Source organism: Apus apus, chromosome 4, assembly GCF_020740795.1.
Source record: "Apus apus isolate bApuApu2 chromosome 4, bApuApu2.pri.cur, whole genome shotgun sequence".
Classification (NCBI taxonomy): Eukaryota; Metazoa; Chordata; class Aves; order Apodiformes; family Apodidae; genus Apus; species Apus apus.
The window spans coordinates 76,355,230-76,376,354 of NC_067285.1; the positions used below are offsets into that span (position 1 = coordinate 76,355,230).

At 39.9% G+C, this 21,125-nt stretch overlaps 1 protein-coding gene across 2 annotated transcripts; it reads right to left on the minus strand.

The window, feature by feature from the left end:
- Positions 1–798: 798 nt before the first annotated feature.
- Positions 799–20,911, minus strand: MFAP3L (microfibril associated protein 3 like). Of its 2 annotated transcripts, none has more exons than XM_051616488.1 (3): positions 20,881–20,911; positions 8,386–8,793; positions 799–4,770 (listed from the first exon to the last, which is right to left on the minus strand). In XM_051616488.1, the coding sequence occupies exons 2-3, from the start codon at positions 8,666–8,668 to the stop codon at positions 3,908–3,910; spliced, it is 1,146 nt and encodes a 381-aa protein (XP_051472448.1). In that variant the 5' UTR covers positions 8,669–8,793; positions 20,881–20,911; the 3' UTR covers positions 799–3,907. The 2 variants fall into 2 exon arrangements, with proteins under 2 accessions (XP_051472448.1, XP_051472447.1); XM_051616487.1 differs by having other exon boundaries at positions 799–4,773.
- Positions 20,912–21,125: the final 214 nt, after the last annotated feature.

A 21,125-nucleotide genomic window follows, 5' to 3' on the forward strand; every position in this document is an offset into this window, starting at 1 on the left:
GTACATTAGAATAAAACAGGCACTGATTGTAAAAAAATCAACATCTGCCCATATACGCCATTCTACAAGTCTTATGATTCTACAATAATTTTTAAGCACAGCAGTGAACTGCTACGCCTTACCTAATATCAGTAAACCTGCACAAAAATGCTGATCTGTGGATTCTTTTGAACTTTTTAAATGACAGTCTCAAAACATGATTGGAGTAGGTTTCATCGCAAGCATACTCAAATCAGAACAAAAAAGCATCAGCAGTAAACAAATGCTGCTCAAAAAGAAAACGTTGAGTAAGTAGATAGTGAGTGCTATTGTTCAAGTGGTCTGACTAACATGGTTTTACATTTAGTGAAAAAAGAACAGTAAATGTAAAATCCAAATCCAACACTGATTTCTTGTGATGCAGAAATCTAGTCACATTTCATGATGTTTTGGCAAATATATTTTAAAATGCTCAAAGTATAGCTTGGAAATCTCTTTTCCTTTCTAAGCCTAGCTTGGTGTTCCATATGCTTTTAGAAAGCAAATTCCGTTGGACTAGATTTTCCAGATTCTGAGTGTTTTAAGAATCATTAGTGTTTGGTTATATAATAAATAGAACAATTTAACAAAAGGTGTGCATAGTCCAAAGATGAGAACAGATCACTCTAATATCCCCTAAGTGCTTAAGGTGCATGAAAATACATAACAAAGCAAATGTTAATGCTTTCTTAGAGTTATAATTAATTTTATAGTTGTTAATTGTGTTCTTGCACCACAAAATAGCCACTCCCTAAGAAATACTGCAGGACAAAATCCTTTACTTTATAATAGCGCAGCCAGAAAGTTTGGAACAGGAAAGATGGGTTTGGGTCTTGCTTCCCATCTGCCTCCCACAAAAGGAAGTGCCTGAAAGCACATAAAAAGCTTTAGGGTTACAGGTGTTATATAATGGATGCATAAAGATACTGAGCAGCACATACAAAACCAGAAAAAATACCTACACCAGAACTGCTACGATCTGTGTTTTCTTCAGATACCATGCTGTTCTGCTTTTAGTCCAATAAACCACAAAGCTAAATGTCCAAAGAATTTACAGCAGACTGGCTACTTGTGAACTCCCAGCCCTGAGTGAGTCCAGCTCCAGCAAAGTCAAGGTTCCCCTTGACCTGGCAACAGCAGGAATTCAGCGTTAGACCCATTACATGCATGTAATCCAAACACCTGTTGTTCATATATGGTTTGCAATACATGTTTGTGTGTACTTCATATACATGCTCTTTGTGGGCAGACTTTGGAAAAAAATGTAGTCTGTATCTTCAAGGAAGTTTACACAGAGATACTGAAGAAAACTATGGGGATTGTTTACTCTCAACTGTTTATCAATAAATAAATAAATAAATATTGCACAGGCTGGAGGGCAGCCTGAGGGCAGCAGTCAGGATCAGAACTGCCTGGTATCAATCACCATACATGATGGAGTCTGGTCTGTACTGTAAGAAGTTCATACTTAAAAACCAATTAAAATAAAGATACTGGAGTTTAAGAAATAATTTTGAAACTTTTAAATTTTGAAGTATAATTTAAAAGTTATTTTTATCCTTTCAAGAACATCCTGGCTCAACCTGTACAATTTTAGTTGAGCACCAGGCAGGTAACTTCAGAATGGATGAGCATTGTTTGTAAATGCTGGACAGGCAGAAAAATCAAGATGCCTCTTTCCAGGAGGTTAAGGTGAATTAAAAAAAAATCAGTGTGATTTTCTGCTTTTGTTTCTGCCCTCATCCTTTTTCATACCAGAAACAAACTAGGTAACTTGAAAAACTGATGTGAACACTAAACAGAAATGTAATTTGGACTCAGACAAGAAGTTAACAGTTTGCATCAGTAGTATCTTCAACCACACTGGTCAGAAGTGAGGTTCTTTATGGTATTCTCTTAACCTAGCCTGTATGGAAATAAAATATTTCCAGCCACATTCTTAAAGGGACTTTGCCCTTTCATGTTTCCTTTTGAGTATGTGCAAATGCATTTTGTATCAGTCTCTACAACTACCAACTACCTGAAAGATGCCTGCCACTGTGGAGAGCACAAAGGATATGTTAGGCAACTAAATGCTGTCATTTCATAAGTCAGCCACAAAATCTGAAGTTCATTATTACGCATTTTTTAAAATAACCATAGAAAGTAAATATCAAGCCTTCTCTGCAACACCTACTTAAGTCATGGGGTGCTCCTGTATTACACTGCTAGTGAAGCTCTACACTTAAACGCAAGGAAGTTGACATAAAACTTCAGTTCACTGTCAAGGGTTTTTTTAGATAGCTGAAACACTGACTTTGTTTCATCTCATTTACCCATGCCTCCAACAGACGTGGTGTAGACGTGGGTACTTCAAGAAAATCTCCAGAGAGCCATCCACACATCATCTCCCCGTAGATCTAAGTGACTTATTTTTCTGCAATATAATGATTCCAGATTTATTTTTAGTATCTACACTTACATTACAGTCCTTAAAAACATCAAGGTGATAGTTTGTTCATGAGTTCCAATTTATATGTGTGTCAGGTAATTAAGTAAGATGCTATTAGTCCTACATAAACTCCTCCTTTTAAATGCTTTCTTTCCAGACTCACTTGGAGAAGTTTGGTTTTTTAAATTGTATGTCTGCAATAGAAATTATAACTTCCTTTCCACTCCTGGCATTTCCTGGCATAAATGTTATCCTTTTTAATGCCACAATCACTGTGATCATTAAAGCTTTACTGGGTTAGAGTCACATGTACTCAAGCAGTGAACATCCTACATAGGTAGGAGGTTGTTAAAATACCAAAGTAATTAAAACAGTGAACAGTTTATGTGATCGTCATTGTAATTTCACAGGATTATATGTGTGTATATATATATAAAATATACCTATTATTTTGTTTTGTTTGTTTGGATAAAACACTCTCAAACTTAAACTTACAGATTAATTTAGGGTTGATGTTCAGAACAGAAATTTGCACAAAACTGAGAAATACAATGAAAGAGTCTTCTGCCTTTTCAGCCTTGACATCAGCTGATTACTGGCACTTGCAGGACTAGTAACCTGCATAACTTCTAGTAAGGTAGTGCACGCTTACTCCTACCAAATTGCTACAAAAAAGACATCTTGCATATTGCAGCTGTGTTCCATATAAACTTCTGGCAAAGTAAAAAATGGTCAAATATATGCAAAAAAAATCCCCTGCAAAGCTGTTGGACTGCAACTTTCTGTAAGATGTTTATGGGCTTTCCCAACTATAAAATAGACCTCAAAGTTGTTTCTCAATTGGAAAAAAACAATTGTTGACATTTCATTCCATGGAAAAGGGAAAACTATTTCCCATGTGCCTAAGCAGTGTGGTCGCAAATGAAATGGAAACATTTTAACTTTGTTTAATAGCTCTCTAAATCACAATACAGCTGAGCAAACAGGCTGTGTAAATGGGATCTATTAGGATTTTATTTGGCTACTGGAGTGCTGCTTCTTGGGCAATATTTCAAATTCACAAGAAAATATTTGCAAAAATGCAATAGGTGGAAATAACAGGAGTGAAGGAGGAAAATTAAAAGCAGTTTTATGTTTACTAAGTTCAAGTGTCCTACATCAAAGACTACCAATGACTTCCAAGAGGCCACTACAGGTGACTCCAACCTAGAAAATGCTGAGGTAAATGTTTTTTGGAAATACTCCTAATCAAAAAGAGCAATTAATATTAATGTAATAGCAATTACTCTGCCATACATCATGGTAAATTAAAGTCAAATTGAGAAGAAAGTGCCAAATAATCCACATACATGCTTTTGCTATGATAGTCTCCAGGTAAGGCTTAGCGGCAAGTACAATATGTATTTTTAAAAGAGCTCCACCTGATTTTCCTGCTATGCATAGATTCAGGAGTAACTATCATACATGGCTTTCATATATAACGCATGCATTTTTGTCATTCACCAATGCTGTGTCATTGGAACTCAGTTCAGCAGACGGCTCAGGAGGGGGCTCTGCAGGAAGTGCTGGTGTTTGAGGAGTGTCTTCTTCCTTGGTGTCCAACTGCATGCTTTCTTGTGACTGACCGTCCATGCAGTCCTTTTTGGACAATGGGTGGACTGACACTTTTATTGCAATCTGTTGAGGTGGCTCGTGCAGTGACGATGCATCAGAGTCAGCTGTGGGAGAGTCACTGCGCTTCAAAGCATTGGGGAGCATATACAGTTCATCTGTTTCAGTGGTTTCCTGGCCTTCTGCTGTCTGCCGGACAAAATTCTGCCCTTGCTCCTCCAGACCAACAACCTCCATAATTTCTTCCATTATAGTTCTGCAGTTCATGATGAGAGGTGGCAAAGGTACACTCCGAGCAAGCTCTTCAATATAGCGAGCAAATTCCATGGTCTTGAACTGGGTTACTTTGGCAAGCTCAAGCGTTTTGGCTGAAGTGATAATTGGGATACGTTTTGCAATCTCAAAGGCTTTCTGGAGTTTCTCTGCCCCTTCTGTTCTGAAGAATTCATTAATTGCTTTCTCTGTTTTCTTCAGGTGACTGCTCATCATACATAACCGAGTTATGTTCAGTATCATAACAATGGTAAAAGCTACAAGGCAGACAATCATGTAATAGATTCCCATATCTCCAGAGGTAAAAACAACCCTCAGTGTCACAGTATTGTTAACACTGCCATATGTATTGGATGCAACACAAGTGTATTTACCTCTGTCTTCGAAAGACACTCTGGTAATGTTTAGTAGCCCATTGTCAAGAAACCACCATTTTCCTGCTGGAGAGGAGAAAGTAACTTAGTTAGAAGAATTTTGTTCACATGATCAGCATAGTCTTAAACATCAGCTTTGTCAAACTGGCTTCAGATTTTGGAAGAAATAAATAATGTTCACAAGAAGACAAAAAATTTACCACCACAAAGGTCTATTTGCCCCTGAGATCCTAGCCATGTTACTATCAAATCTCTGACATCAACTGTGAATAATCGGATCACGCCCTGAAAGAAGTCTCATTAAAAAATGTTCATATGCTTGACATCTGTTACAAACTTATCATCAGTTAAGTTACAAAGACGGGACTACTTACCCCAGGCAGCCTTCCAAACACATGGCACTTCCTCAAAGATCAGTAACAGTGGGATTGTGAGCCCTCCTTCTTTTGTTCCCTGACAACGCATTTTCCTACAATTGGGTTATTTTGATGTTTTGCTATAGTATCTTATATAATTCTGTTAAACTTTAGAAACCCTAACATTTCAGACATCATGTGCCACATTGTCTCCCTACAGGACTCTGAGATGTTCAGAATCTAATTTTGAAGTATAATTTAAAAACAAACAAACAAACAGGGAAATAGGACAGTAGGAGAGTGATGGATGGGAAAGAGAAGAGCCATAACCAATTAAGAGAACATCTTGTTTGTCAGTATGAACTTCATCACACCACGATGGAACTTCTGTAAGTTATTTCTACCAGTGTAGTATGATCTATATCTTTTATACCTACACGTAATTGTACATGTACATTTCACATCCTGTAAACCTGGCACAGCAGAATTTAGTTATTTAAACCCAGTTTGAAACATTATGTTAAAATTCAGAGATTCAAGATTCAGCTAGTTACTGTGTTTACCATTATATATTGGTAACAAATTAGATTTTTAGTTCCCCAAGTAAGCTTCATTTTTATTCAACAATCACTACTATTTAAGAGCTGATGATGTGTATTTTTTACTTTATTCAGGGTGATTTGACTTAGTAAGTTGCAACTTTTCTATAAAAAACACTATTCAGCTCCAATAGGAAAGCCTGGTGTCAATTCTTTCCTACATACAACTGCACCCCTGGAAGTGTTCACACAGTGGAGAGAACAGCCAGAAAGTGCAGGAGTGCCTCTGTGCCTTCTGAACACTTCATACAGGGAGATGTCATCCAAAAGATTTTCTCTTATAACAATGATACAAGCTGATGTAAGCCAACAAGATAATCTAATACATATTGCTACTCAGAGGCAGGCTCAACTGTTTTCAACCCCTGTAACCACCATCCCAAGCCATTCCCGACAGGTATCTGCTGAAGGCAGTAATGGAATTTCAGTAACCCGGAATTTCAGGTGCTCACCTATGTTTACTACCAGGAAGTTGTTTTTACTTAAGCTTAGTCTTACCAGCTGCAATTTAAGTCTACTAAGGCAGCTGAGCAAAGACACAGAATCTGTGCTTAGAGGACTAAACCACTGCAAAACCCCTTTGCAATGCATGTAAGTCACAAGGCAAGGATTGCAGTCCAGGCACAGGTTAGTGTGTACTTTGCTTCTACATTTATTTTATCCTTTTCATGGAAGTTCTTTCTTTGTTAAAAAGATTATTCTAGTTTTTTACTTTATTTCTTTCAAGGAAGGAGCTGTGGGCAATTCTGAAACTCATTAGACAAAAAAAGCCTTTAATTCAGAGTAGTTATGGGCTTTTACCATTTGAGTTTTTCTAATTAAATGTCACTTATCCAAACTGTTTTTTTACATTATCTCCAGTAGAAGCCTATGTAGAACATATTCCCACAAGATCCCTGCCTCAGTTCCTTTATGGACAGTTCTTAATTACATTTTTTTTATCCTCTTACTTAGAATTTTTAACTTAGCTGAAACACTATTTTTTGCACTAGTTTAATTCTTGAAAACAGCTGAACCACTTTGCCTGAACATAAAAACATACAGAATAAATAAAAAGTTCAGTCTAAAGCAGACCTTCACATTAAAAAAAAACACCACTATCTGCTACTTAGATAAATTCAGAGGAGAATGGTCTTACAGAGGAAATGTCAGTGTCTGTAACAAATGACACTTTTTTTCTCAACCTCTAGAAGTAGAAAAAACATAAGAGTATTGGCTGCTCAGTATGCCTTTGAATTGCAATGTTGGCAAAGTAGGTCTTTATTCATTGTAAAATTACAAGAAGCCTTGCTGATGTATCCTGGCTCCAGCTGTTAGAAATTACATAATGGCATTGAACTCTATGACTGGGTCTGTGCCAGTGGATCCTAGCAGATAGTATAAGCCTAATGAGAAAACAATTATTAGAAAAGGTATCATTACGGGGTTTTGATAACAATTCAGCCATACTCAGCTATATACATAGTAAAGAACAATCTTGTGCTAGGAGACAGTCAGAAAGACAGTCACTTTCCTAAAGGAGGAAGTGCATTGTTGAAATTCTAACTTAAAGTTGTCTTAATACTGCCTCTGCAATTTTTACTGATTTGGTCAAAGTTTTTGCTTACCTATGTAAGTATTTGTGTTAGCAGCTCTCTCTCTCAGTTGACTATACAAAGACTTAAAGTTAGATGCTTAATTAAAGAGGAAAATTTCTATTAGTGAGTCTTACTAAAACACTCTACTGCACTAATCATACTGTGTTGCCATGACCGCACAAATTCTACCCGGAATTCCGCTTACTAGCTCAAGCAATCCCTTTCTCTAGCTCTACTTAGGAAACTATAAAATACTGTTAATGTAAAACATAACCAGTTATGCAGCAAGTTTTTACAGATAGACTATGCTGTTGCACATCCAGCTGGGTCAATCATTACTCCCACGATAGCAGAGTTCTCCCTGAGGTCAGCTATTGGTTAAGTAAGCTATCTTGCTTTTAATATGCATAAGAGTTTATTTGATCGTGCTGTGAACAAAGCAGTCAGTATGGAAGGATTACATGAGTAAAACACCTTCCATCTCCCCCCCGCCAAATGTTCCCTAGAAGTATAGCTAGGATTATCACCCAAACCTTCCATTTAAGGAAAATAAGCTCATGTGTAATTAAGGTCCTTGGCAAATGCAACTGAAGAGTCTTAAGTAAAGCCAGGAAGGCTCAGAATTGGCTGTTCTTCTGACTGCAGCCCTATATAGGTTTTTCTGTTGATCAGTCAGACCATCTCCTGCTTCTCACACTCCAGTGGCACTATGGATGAAGACACCAGGCATATCAAGGAGTTAGTTGTGTTCATTTCATGCCAACAAACTATTCTTGTATGTCAGGAGAATCCTCCCTTGAGTTAGGAGATAGCTTTTTAGTCTTTTCTGGGGCCAGAGAAGAACAAAAGAGGACAGAATGGGAAATAGGATCAAACTTGGAAGTCTTCCAATGAAAAGAAGCCTGTCTACACCTTCTGCTAAGTGCTTCAGCTTCTTGCTATGTCTTGCTATAAATAGCATATTAAAGAATGCTTTTTTTTTCTTCTATGGTGTGCACAACAAATTAATGGCTGCCACTGAGCTTTCATATATTTTCACACAGGAATATACTACAGCCAGGCCATTAAATTTGGGTTATTAATCAACCTGATGAAATCAGAAATGCCTCTGGACAGGCTACATCAGTGAGAATACTAATATCTCACCTTTACTCTCCTCCTCTTGGAGCAGGCGCCCGTTGGAATTGTACCATTTGTAATGTGGACTAGGACTGCCTTGGACATTGCAGTCAATCAAGGCACTACTCCCCTCCTTGACTATAATATGGTCGATGCGGGAGATCACCACAGGCACAGATCCCATGTTCATGTCAGTGTGGTTGAAAGTGCTATTAGTCACATCCTCAGCAGTCGTCAAAGCTGCTAATAAGATGACAAGGCGTGTGGTAGGCAGAAAGTACAAAAAGTGGTAGCTGTTCAGTATGTTCATTTTTCTTCAGTGGTATATGCAACTGGCTGGAAACTGGGATCGGTTCTGTTGAATGCAGACCCTTGAGGTGAGGAGGTCACAGGAGAGTTCTACTTTGATCCATGCAATTTAATGTTTAAAATATCCTATAAAATAAATAAATAAGTACAATGAGAAGGCATGTATAAACAATCCATTAGATGTGCTCTTTTAAAATAGTGACACATCCATTAATGCATTTCACAATCATCAACTCAGTGTCTTGTCTAAATGCTAATGTTATCATGGTCCTTATTCTTACTGGAAAAAGATGCATACATTTTCCTGACAATAGTGTTGTTCAGAGTGGCAGGCGTGGGAGAAGGCTTTTATCACCTAGACACTTAGCAGCAATTTAGCTACAGCTACTGTTTTATGCCAGAAGTTCAACAGACTTCTTCTTCTTCTTCTTCTTCTTCTTCTTCTTCTTCTTCTTCTTCTTATTATTATTATTATTATTATTATTATTATTATTATTTTAATATTTGCAAAATCAACAGGAAAAACAAAGGTACAACACATTGAAGTTGTCACTACGAGTTCAGTGCTACACCTCTGTCACATGCACAGTCTAACATAAATTGTGGAATGTGGTGTAAGAAGGAACTGCTTCAGGAAGGGTTTTTGGAGCTGATGTTGGAATCCTTAATATACATAGTTTTGTCCAAATACAATAGTACACACAGCAAAACATGTCAGACTTTACTTAAACTTTACTTAAGCTAGTGCATTGTTTTATAAGTTTTCTGAGATAAAACATACCATGGAAGAATGTTATTAAAAGAGGATATTTAATACTTGATCAAGTAATTTAAATGGCATTTTTAGGGCAGATTTAGAAAGAAAAATGCTCTCTAGTGACATAGTTATGGGTAAGGTGTCTTTGAGATACAAATAAATTGGGACTTATGCATTCCTTACACGTCATTTAGCATTTTGCCTATATACTTTTTGCACATTCTCACTATGATATTTTCCCTCAACTAATCATCTACACTGCACCCTTTCTTAAACAGTGATTTCAGTTTGCAGGCAGAGGAGGGGGTTTACACATGTGCTGTTGGCCTCATTATGCTTCCAGCGAACGCAACCAACATTCAGTACTGATTGAGGGCACAGGCTAGGCTACAAAATGACCACCTTTGCTAATTTCACTCCAAGTCTAAGAGCCACAAATGATGTTAAAATCACATCAAAGTATCTAACTATGTTGGTTTTACTCATATGTTTCTAAGGTAAATGAAATTTAGTGAAATTTATTAGAGGAATCTGCCTGCAATCCAAATACAGGTAACTATCTAACAAACTTTTCTCCAGAGTGAATATTTCACTTGCAAAACCATTTGTATTTTATTCAATATCTGGTAATTCAATTACCTTAGTGTGGAAAATGACTGCTGACAAGGTTAGGCCAGTTCCATATATAAAGGAAACAATAAAATAAAACTAAACAAACAATCCCCTTCCCTCTTTTCTTTGATAGTATCACAGAATCATTCTGGTTGGAAAAGACCTTAAAGATCAGTAAGTCCAAACATTAACCTAACTCTACTGAGTCCAGTGCTAAACCATATTGCTAAGCCCCACAACTACAGGTCTTTTAAACACCTCCGGGTATGGTGATACAACCACCTCCCTGGTCAACCTATTCCAGTGTTTAATTACCCTTTCAGTGAGTTGCTCCCCTGGCTCAACTTGAGACCATTTTCTCTTGTCTTGTTTCTTGTTACTAGAGAGAAGAGACTGATCCCTACCTGCCTACAGCCTCCTCTCAGGCAGCTGTAGAGAGTGATAAGGTCTCCCTTCAGGCTCCTTTTCTCCAGACAGAACATCCCCAGTTCCCTCAGCCACTCCTCATAAGACTTGTGCTCCAGACACACCAGCAGCTTTGTTGCCCTTCTCTGGACACGCTCCGGCACCTTGATGTCCTTCTTGTAGGAAGGGGCCCAAAACTGAACACAGGATTCAAGGTGCAGCCTCACCAGTGCTGAGTACAGGAGGACAATCACTTCCCTGCTCCTGCTGGCCACACTAGTTCAAATACAAGCCAGGTTGCTGTTGGCCTTCTTGGCCACCTGGGCACACTGCTGGCTCATATTCAGCTGGCTGACAACCAACACCCCCAGGTCCTTTCCCTCTGGGCAGCTTTCCAGCCACTCTTTATTCAAAAAGGAAAGAAAACATTACTGTCTTTCAGTGGTAATATTTGACTAAGGTTGTTTTCTTCTTCATCTCTCATTCTCTGTAAAGCAATGAACTTCATTTCATACAAATAGATACAACTGTTACTAGAGGAGCAAAATAGTTTCCTCCATCTTGAGGATGAGGCATTCCTAGAAATGGCAAGTTATGTTATGTTAGATAACCTGCATGCGTGGTGTGGATGCACAACTCCAAGCCTGCCCTCATTTTTTCTGTGTTTTTCTAATTATTGAATATGGAAATATTTGTCTTGAAGAGTGAGAATAATTTTTTAACTTTAAATTAATATGCAAATCTCATTTGTCATATTAGGCTCTATAAACAAGGACTTCAAAAATCCGTCTCCAGTTATGCAAAGTGTGTAGAGCCTGTGCTTTTGAAGCTCAGTATAGATAGAGACTGTCTGAATCTGCACTTTGGAAAAAAATCCTTCAATTCTGCCTGTTCTCTCCAGTAACTATTTACATCTGATTTTTACTACTTCATTAACCTTGGAGACAGCCATTCTTTAAGGTTACCCATATTCACTCTATTAAATGTTTCTGTACAGTGTCATATATCTGCACTGCGCCATACAGAAAAGCCAAGACATGTCACACTTCCTGGCAAGGGAGCAGGAACAGACTGGCTGGATTAAGATGATGGGAAGGGCAAAAGAGCAACATAAATTGATTAAGTTTTGTGTTACCAATTACTGAGTGTGACTTGTAATTACTGTATTGGAGCCTACCGTATTTTCTGATTGGCATAAAAATCAGTAGCAATCAAAAAAAGGTGTCTAGTGCAGAGGGCAATTTGCATTCTGAAGGAAAAGAAATAGCATCACCTGAATGGATGAACAGAAAAACTGCAAAGAAGGACCCACAGTGTATTGGGAAGCTCAAGGCAGTTGGAGGCCCACTGAATCTCTACAGCACAGGGATGCTGTGGATGGATGTTTGGTGAAACTCCCACTGGCTGGAAAAGGGAAAATATAACTCCCATTTTTAAAAAGGGAAAAAAAGAAGACCCAGGGAACTTCAGGGAAGTAATCTCACCTCCGTGCCTGCCAAGATCATGGAGCAGATCCTCCCAGAAACTATGCTAAGACACATGGAAAATAAGGAGGTGATTTGTGACAGCCAACATGGCCTCATTATGGGCAAATTGTGCCTGACAAATTTGGTAGCCTTCTATGACAGGGTTACAGCGTTGGTGAATAAAGGAAGAGCAACTGATGTCATCTGCCTGGACTTGTGCAAAGCATTTAACACTGTCCCACACGACATCCTTGTTGTCTCTAAGTTGGAGAGACATGGACTTGGTGGCTGGACCACTTGGTGGATAAGGAACTGGCTGGCTGGCCACACTTAAAGAGTTACAGTCAATGGCTCAGTGTCCAAGTGGAGATCAGTGATGAATGGCATTCCTCAGGGACTGGTATTGGGACTGGCATAGTAACAGGGTAACATGGTAACAGTGAGGCTGAGTGCACACTCAGCATGTTTCTCAATGACACCAAGCTGTGTGGTGCAGTTGCCATGCTGGAGGGATGGGAGGCCATCCAGAGGGACCAGAGGCTGGAGACGAGGGCCCATGCAAACCCCATGAAGTTCAACAAGGCCAAGTTCAAGGTCCTGCACATGGATCAGGGGAATCCCAGATACACAGCCTGGGAAGAGAGTGGATTAAGAACAGCCCTGAGGAAAACAATTTGGGGGTGTTGGTTGATGAGAAGATCAACATGAGCCGGCAGTGTGTGCTTGCAGCCCAGAAAGCCAACCATCAAGAGAAGGGTGGCCAGCAGGTCAAGAGAGGTGATTCTCCTCCTCTACTTCACTCTGGTCAAACCCTACCTGGAGTACTGTGTTCAGCTCTAGGGCCCCGAGTACAAGGAAAGACATGGAGCTGTCCAGAGGAGGGCCACAAAGATGATCAGGGTGCTGGAGCACCTCTCCTATGAAGACCCACTGAGAGAGTTGGGGTTGTTCAGCCTGGAGAAGAGAAGGCTCTGGGGTGACCTTATAGTGACCTTCCAGTACCTGAAGGGGCTACAGGAAAGCTGGGGAGGGATTTTTTACAAGGGTATCTAGTGACAGGACAAGGGGTAACAGTTTCAAGCTGAAAGAGGGTATGTTTAGATTAGATATTAGCAAGAAATACTTTACTGTGAGGGTGATGAAACACTGCAACAGGTTGCCCAGAGAAGTTATGGATGTCCCCTCGCTGTAAGTGTTCAAGGCAAAGTTGGATGGGGCTTTGATCAACCTAGTCTAGTGGGAGGTGTCCCTGCCCATGCAGAGGGGTTGGAACTAGATCACCTTTAAGGTCCCTTCCAACCCAAACCATTCCATGGTTCTATGAAAGTGTGTGATGGCAGTGACAATGAAAGGTGTACCACTTGTGTATGGTTGCCTGTGTTCAACACAGAGCACATGAAAGCAAAAGCCGTACCTCTATGTAGCGATAACAAATGTAACTGGTTCTTAACATGGTGAAAAGGGCCAATTACTTGTCTGAACATAACAGTGATTCCCTCACTCTAACACAAAATTGCATCATAAATAGCTGCAGTAACTGTAACTATGTGAAACAGGGACAAAAACTGAGGACAAAACTTCTCTGTCGAAAATCAAGCATCAGTCTAAACCGAAGACATTTACAGCTCAGACTGGCTAGGGACATTAATCACTCAGAGATGTGTTCTGATTGACCATTTATTTTTCCATGTCACAGATGAGTTTGCTTCTCAGTGTTACTGCCACCAAAGAAAATTACTGTAGGTGAAAGGCTGTGTTTGTAAGTACTGCATTTGTTCAGAACAACATGATGTCAGGGCACAAAAGAATAGAAAAGGAGGGCAGTGATGCATACCTTTTCCTGGCTCTCTCACTTCTCTAAGACTGGCCTGTTCTTATTCTCAGAATAATGTGTAATCCTATTAACTGTGCAGTTACTTAATTCAAAAGTGAAGCACAAGAAGCCAGCTTATTGTATAATGCATAAATTATGTTCCTATAGCTTTAACATCCGAATGCCATCTGGCTTGTAAGTGATCAAGGAAATTAGATTATTTTCATTCAAATTCTCATTTCTCTATAAACAATTATCAAGGATGATGCTACAAATAAAATTAAAGCTAATTCTTTATTATTTAAAAACTACTTACTACCTTTCCTAGTTTGCACTGGCAATGCCTTTACAGAGTGGGCAAAAGTTAACAGGTTTTATTGGAACAGGAATGCAAATAAAGGAACTTAAACCACATGGAAGGCAAGAAGCTCACTGCCAGTTCATAGGCTTGTGAGTGAGAACCACCTACTGAAAAAGTTATTAAGAGTCCAGACACACAGATGATGAGAAATGTCAATGATTTACAACTAGCAGAAACTTCAACTTCTTTTTCTAGTCATTTGCTAGTCAATAAAATATTAAGACTTGGTTCCAAAAGATCTGCTCTGTTCATTCTCATTGCAGGAATTTCAGTCCTTCATAGCTTCATGGTTTTCTGCTTCCCTACATTAAGTAGGTTGACACACCGGTGATGTTTGTAAAATGAAGAACTTCCTTCTGCACGTCTGGACTGGGGCTTCCCCACTGGGCAGCAGCTCCCAACTATGTGTGTGTTTCAGACTCTTCAGCTGCTTTCAGCTGCCTGTGAACCTTTTAGAAACTTCTTGTCAGAGCTGTGTGGTACTGCCCCGGCCACATGGGCTCAGCCACTTAGTGTCACACTCACTGCCTTCAGCCACCTGATGGGAGGGTACAGAGAAGTCAGACCCAGAATCCTCTCAGAGGTGCACAGTGAGAATACATGAGACAAGGGATGCAAGATGAAACAACTGAAATTATGATTATCTATGAAGAAAATTTTAAGCAGGTCAGTCAAGCCTTGCAACAGGTTGCCCAGAAGGGGCCATGGAATCTCCATCCTTTGAGATGTTGAAAATGTGACTAGACATCATCTGAGCTGGCCCTGCTTTGAGAAGGGTGTTGGATCTGATGGCCTCCAGAGGCCCCTCCCAACCTAAAGAAACTCTAATACTCAAGAAACACAAATACAAGAATTGCCTTGGAAAAGTCAATGTAAAAAAATATGGCTAATCTTAATAATTTCTGTATGGGTTGCTGGGAAATTGCCTTCATGATACCTTTAATAATATTTTTATTTTTGAGTAGCGGTATTTTAGAATAAGAGACAGGCTGAGAGTGTTGATGACAGCCTGAAAAAAAAACGTTTGGCCTTCTCCATTGTACTTACATGATAAGTAAGTACAACGAAAAGTCCTCTTTACTATATAAAGAAGATTTACTTCCAACCTAATGAAATATCACTTATTTCGGGTGTCTGCAATAGTGAATGTTGGGTTTTTCCCACATGTAGATAGTCAGACTCTAAATCTCATGGGTTATTATTTGCTGATAGATCTAGCTTCTTGATGCTAGAGAAATGTCAGTTACAGTCAATCTAATATGAAAGTAGAATAAAGCAGAAATAAGTCAGACTCAAAGATGACGATAACCTTTTCATACTACTGACTTCAGAGGGTAGATAAGTAAGAGGAGATGTTATTAAAAATATACACAACATTGAATACTGTAAAGAAGACAGCTGAGGCATATGTATTTACTCCTTCTCATAACACTGAGACCAATTTCATTGAAACTCAGGTGGAATATGGGGCAGTGGGAGGAAAAAGAAGGAACTATTTTGATTAAGAATGACTATACTGCAGTCTCTTGACATAAGATAAAATATGGGCTGAGAACTTAGGAACAGTCAAGAGAGACTCTATATAATTTACCTGTGCAATGTCATAGATTATAATGGTTTATGCGGAATGTGGGAACTTAATGGTCTTCTGTGTTTTCATTTTCCTCTGAGTGTATGGCCCTGGGCAGTGAACAAGAATGGCGGTCAGTATGGAATCTAGGAGCCTGAAGAATTTATAATAAAGAAGCCTATAAATTATTTTTATGTTTTGTAGGCATTGGTAAGTTATCACGGGCAAACCTTTGTCAATTTGTTTTGCCAGGTGACAAATTATAAATAACAAAAGAAAGAAAATGGAAAAACCAAGGGCCACAGCTTATTCTACCATTAATGGCAGAAATGGAGTAAAATTTTTAACGAGTATCTACTAAAGTTTTGTTCCAAACACATCCAACACTGTAGGGGGCAGCAAAGTAAAGTTAGCAGCTGTAAAGATTCCATAAGAAAGCATAAAGCCTTCTTTGCATAAAGAAAGCAAGGAGCAATGAGTTGATTCCACCTTTTATATGTGTGATAAAAAATGAATGCTATATCCAGACTCCTGGTGTAGGGAAAGAAGCACATATTCTGTTCAGCAGTGGTACAATGAAGGATTTCTTCATGCTGCCTTTATGAATGTGTAAATGTTTTCAAAGATTTTTACTGTAAATATCTCCCCAGTTTTGTTCCTCTTTTCCTACTTCATGTCTTGATATTGCAAAAATAGCAAGCACAAGGCATCCTAGAGACTTTAGAGACTCCCTTCACTTAAAATATTTGAATGGACCCATTGATTTAACCACATCTTTGAATGGTCTGGTGTGCACTCATGTAAATGAACACTCGGAGACCCTAGTCGATCAACCTAAAAATTAATAGGTAGGTAATTATTAGAGAGATTACCTGAAGAATGCCAAACCTCTGAAAAGTTCCTTTTTGGTATCACAGCTCCTGTAATCCCAGCATCTCTGCTGCTTCAAATAAACTTCTGCAAAATACACTGAAGTAATAAAAACTTGGCATGCTTAACTCAGGCAACTTGGATGCTTAACTTTTCATTAAATAAGCTGTAGTTCATATGTGCATCTTTATATGGACTGAGCAATTCAGTTGTTCTTTCTTAGAGGTATTTTAATGACTGCGGTAAAAGCAAAGTTTTCTATTTAGTGAAGAAGCTTGCTGGTTTTAATCAAGACAGGTACTGTGGCAGAAATGTCCCACTGAGTTGTGGGCTACACAGATCATAAAGCAGGTTCAACATGATTGGTAGTGGAGACTTTTTAAGGCCCAGCTTATGTTTTATTAGGTATGCACTTTACAGAAATCTCAATCTTACAAATAAATACTTCATGCATGTAGATCATCTAGATTTATTCAGCATTTGTATTTCTTTGAAGTCTTAACAATTACCACTCAAGATAGTTTTCTATGCAAAGCTATTATTCCAGAAACATCTGTTTGACTTTGAGACATTTGCTTAACTCCTTGCAAGCTTTCAGCATAGCTGCTGTTTTGCTGTTGCAGTAAACACAGATGAATCAATGCTAAAAAGTCCCCTTTGTTGAGAAAGGAGGAACAAAGAAGATGCAGAGAATCTCTCCCACACTTCCACATACATCTGTGCGCTGCCTGGCCTCACCAAGTTCTACATATATGTAATTTTCTTTACTCACCTCTTATCTTTTATTTATATCAGCACTCTATTATTGTACCAACAGTTTAAATAACCAAAGTCAGAAAATACAACATCTCATATGCTCTTGGCATGGCTTATGTGACCCTGCTAAGAACATAGCAATGCAGAATGCAGCCCAATTAACTTCCCTCCGCTTCCTCTTTGAGCTGTGTTTGCCAAAGCTAACCATCTTTTAAGCACATCTAATTGTTTTATTTTTCCAAATGAAGAAGAAAAATTCCAGATGGAGGACATTCAAACAAGATAGAAAATTAAAAATTAAATTTTGTTTAAACAAAGATATGAAGGGCTTTGCAGAGCTACAGATTTCTTTTATTTAAACTCTAAATTTTGTATGTGCTTTGAAGAAGTGAATGGTTTCAATGCACTGACATAGTTTTTATTATGCTATTTTAACAAAAGGCTCCCATTTTAGTTGGAAGATAAAAGAGAAAAACAAATACAAGAAAATGGATTTAAGTATGACTAATTCTTCTCTATCCCTATAGAACTGCAAGATGGATATAATTTTTAATGACTACCTTTCACATTTACTGGTTTCTGGGATACAGGGTAAAGAGGTTAAATGTGGATAGGATAGGATTAATCTTGTCAGAGGGGGAATTTAAAGGAATCTAACCATTCATAACTGATTGCAATAGAAAAAAATAATTTCAGGGTAAGAGTGCCTGTACCTCTTTCCCCCTCAAGGAACAGCAGATGGGATTCAAAGGAGTTTGCCCTATGCTACACAACTGATGTCTTGCTTGTACACAAATGTGTCCAATTCAGCGTTTTCCAAGCCATGTCTATTATATAAGGCCATGTATATACAATAATTGAGCTGGAATCCCTCACGAGTTTACTAAAGAACCTCTGTAATTTCAGACTTTTGTTCCAGATATCTCTACTCTGAATTGAAAAATGTAACATTAAAGTAATGTAACTTTCTCAGCATCCAGTATTGTTCGTATGACTGTGCACCACACAGTCACACATGTATGACTGGGGACCACACACACAGCAGTGCAGCTGCAGTGCCATTGATGTGCCCTGGCCCTGTATGACTTAAGGATAGCAGCAGAAATATTTTCTTGGTATGAAACTCACAGAGTGGCAGAACTATGTCTAATAAATGTTAAATTCAGGCTAGAAAGGTTATTCTTAATGTAATTCCTGCTTATATGGTGGCTGTCTTTCAAAACAAGATACATCTATATAGAGTTCCTTATTTTTGATAAACTGGTGCTACTCATGGTGATTACTTTTACTCTGAAAGGAAGGAGTCCACTACCAAAACTTCTTAGATAGCTAAATCAAAACCTGTTTGAATTCTTCTATCTTGACACAAATATGTGCAAGTTTTGTTTGCCCTTCACAGCCTTCTTGGTAGTTAGAAGATATGATGCTCTAAAATGCTGCTATAAATTGCTTTAATCGTAGTAACTGGTGAAAATTAATAGCATCTCCACTGTCTTGGAAATGATGTTTCTAAGATGGCTCTGTATGTGGATAGAAAATGCCACTGTTTCAGTTAACAGAACTAGATAACAAAATACTAAGACTATAAAGATAGGTTTGCAAAGGCACACAGGTATGCATTGGTGGACAGCAGCTCAGAATTGCAGGAATTAAAAAAAATCCAGGAAGCATCCAGGGGATTTGTCTTACACCAGTTGTCTGGTGACACATTAATATAGTCCAGGATATCTCAAAGTAGGATCATAGGTGTTTGTGCCTGCAAAAACTTCTAGTAAAGGTGCAACTTGCTGACAGAGAAAAAAGATCCTGCTAGCAGAACTCAGTACAGCTCCTGACAAGCTCATTCATTCTCCCTGTTATAAGTTACATCCACATTTCAGTGGTGCCTTACACTTGAAAGACGTTTAAACCATAAAAGAAATGTCAGTATCCAGATTCCAAACTTTCTAGGCAAGAACTCAAATGGAGATTTGGTTTGTTCCGTTGAAATAATGCCCCAGCACACACATCACTTTGTCACAAATGTGACCCTCTCCTACACTTATCTATATGGGTGGCTTTGCATAGTTCTGTTGGTTGGTTTGGTTTGATGGCTTTTTCCCACCTCCTGGTTAAAGTGATGAATATACTTTAACAAGGTTCCGGTGGCAACTCCATCCTCCTCCTCCATATTAGAGTAGGACCTGTCTAATTGCAGGGAGGCAACAGAAGTTACAATACAGATCACTTCAGAATTCCCTGCCAGGCTTCTACCATGTGTTAAATGTTTTAAGAGCAACTGATTTAACCTCTAAGCTTTCAGGACAGGAAACGTGCCTTGGACAAATACCACATATCACTGAAGTAGGAAAAAAGCCTGTTTTTTGGTGGATATTCTACTATTTGTCTAGCCCTCTGAAAATGACAAATTCTTCAGAAAAAAAGGGGTGCACTCCAGCTGCATAAGCTGCACTCAGCATCAACTGATACTGATATACTGCAGTCTAAATGAGAAGGTTTTCTAATAAAAAAGGATTCCTACTACACCAGCCACAAATATATAAATAGTGCTGTTGCTAACTGTACACACTAAGGCAGACAAGATTCCTGCCACGCAAACATCATCACCACTGAAAAGAAATCTGTCGTATTTTGTCCTACTGCAGTGAACAGAGAAATTCTTTCACAATGTAATGGCTCTAAAGACCTAAAATGCTGTATTTCCCCCCCTTTTTAACTCCTTTGTGTTTTTCCCTTTGAACTAACTTTACAGTCTTTCAGGTAAGTGTGAATCAAAGGATGTCATATTTAATATTTAGCACTGCCTACCTAGTTGGTACTTTTATTTCCAGAGCAAGGTTTTCAGGGAAGCTCCATTTGAAATACTTCAATTTAACAACTGAATAAGCACTGTTAGAAAATGTCTCTTCCAGGACTCTCCAGATAAATGCACGAGAAAACTGCCTGCTCAGTAGTGCTCTCTGTTCTCTTAAGCTCCCTTGCCTTATGCTACTGGAATTTGCCCCGTTAAGAAACAGTATTTGACAGGTACTGCAAGACCGCCCTGAAGTTTTAGATTGTTGTTCCCTTAGGGCACTTCCGAAATCGAGTTTTATCTCACGAGACTATCCTGTGAAATAAAAGGTTAATTAAAGCCAAATATCAGGAGGCAGTCTTTATTTTTAATTTTAAATCAGTGCAGTTTAAGCTCTCTGAAGAAGCCGGCTGCACCGAAACGGTCTCTGCACGGAATTTACACCTCCCTTCCTGCTCCCCAGAGCAGGACAGCAGCGAGCATCCTGACGGCGGGCTCCCCGGGAGCTGCCGGGCGACGGCCCCCGCGGCAAAGGGACGATGCGGGGTTCGCACAGCTCGCCGTGCTCCCTTGGCCACGGCCTCCGTCCCTGCGCTCCAGCCCTCCAGGCTCAGCCGGGGCCGCCGCCGGCGGGGCAGCGCGCCCGCTCCGGGGCTCCCCGCGGCGGCTCCGCACCGGGAGCTCCGCAGCCACCGCAGCGCCGGGGCCCCCGCACGGGGGGCCGGGCCGGCAGCCGCGGCAGGTGCCGGCGGCAGCGCCTCCCGGGCCGCCCGCCCGCAAGGGACCCGCGCCCCGCCGCGCCCGCTCACCTGCCGGCCGGCCGCCCCGCCTCGCTCCCTGCTGCCGCCGCCCGCGGCAGCGCCGCCGCCGCCGCCGCGCCCCTCAGCGCCCCGCGCAGCACCGGGACGGGGCCGGGGCGGGCGGAGCGCGGCGCTGCCGCAGTGCCGTGCCGTGCCGCGCCGTGCCGTGCCGCGCCGTGCCGTGCTGTGCCGCGCCGTGCCGTGCCGCAGCGCTGCCCGCCGCTGCCGGCTCCGGCAGGGGAAAGTAGGTCAAG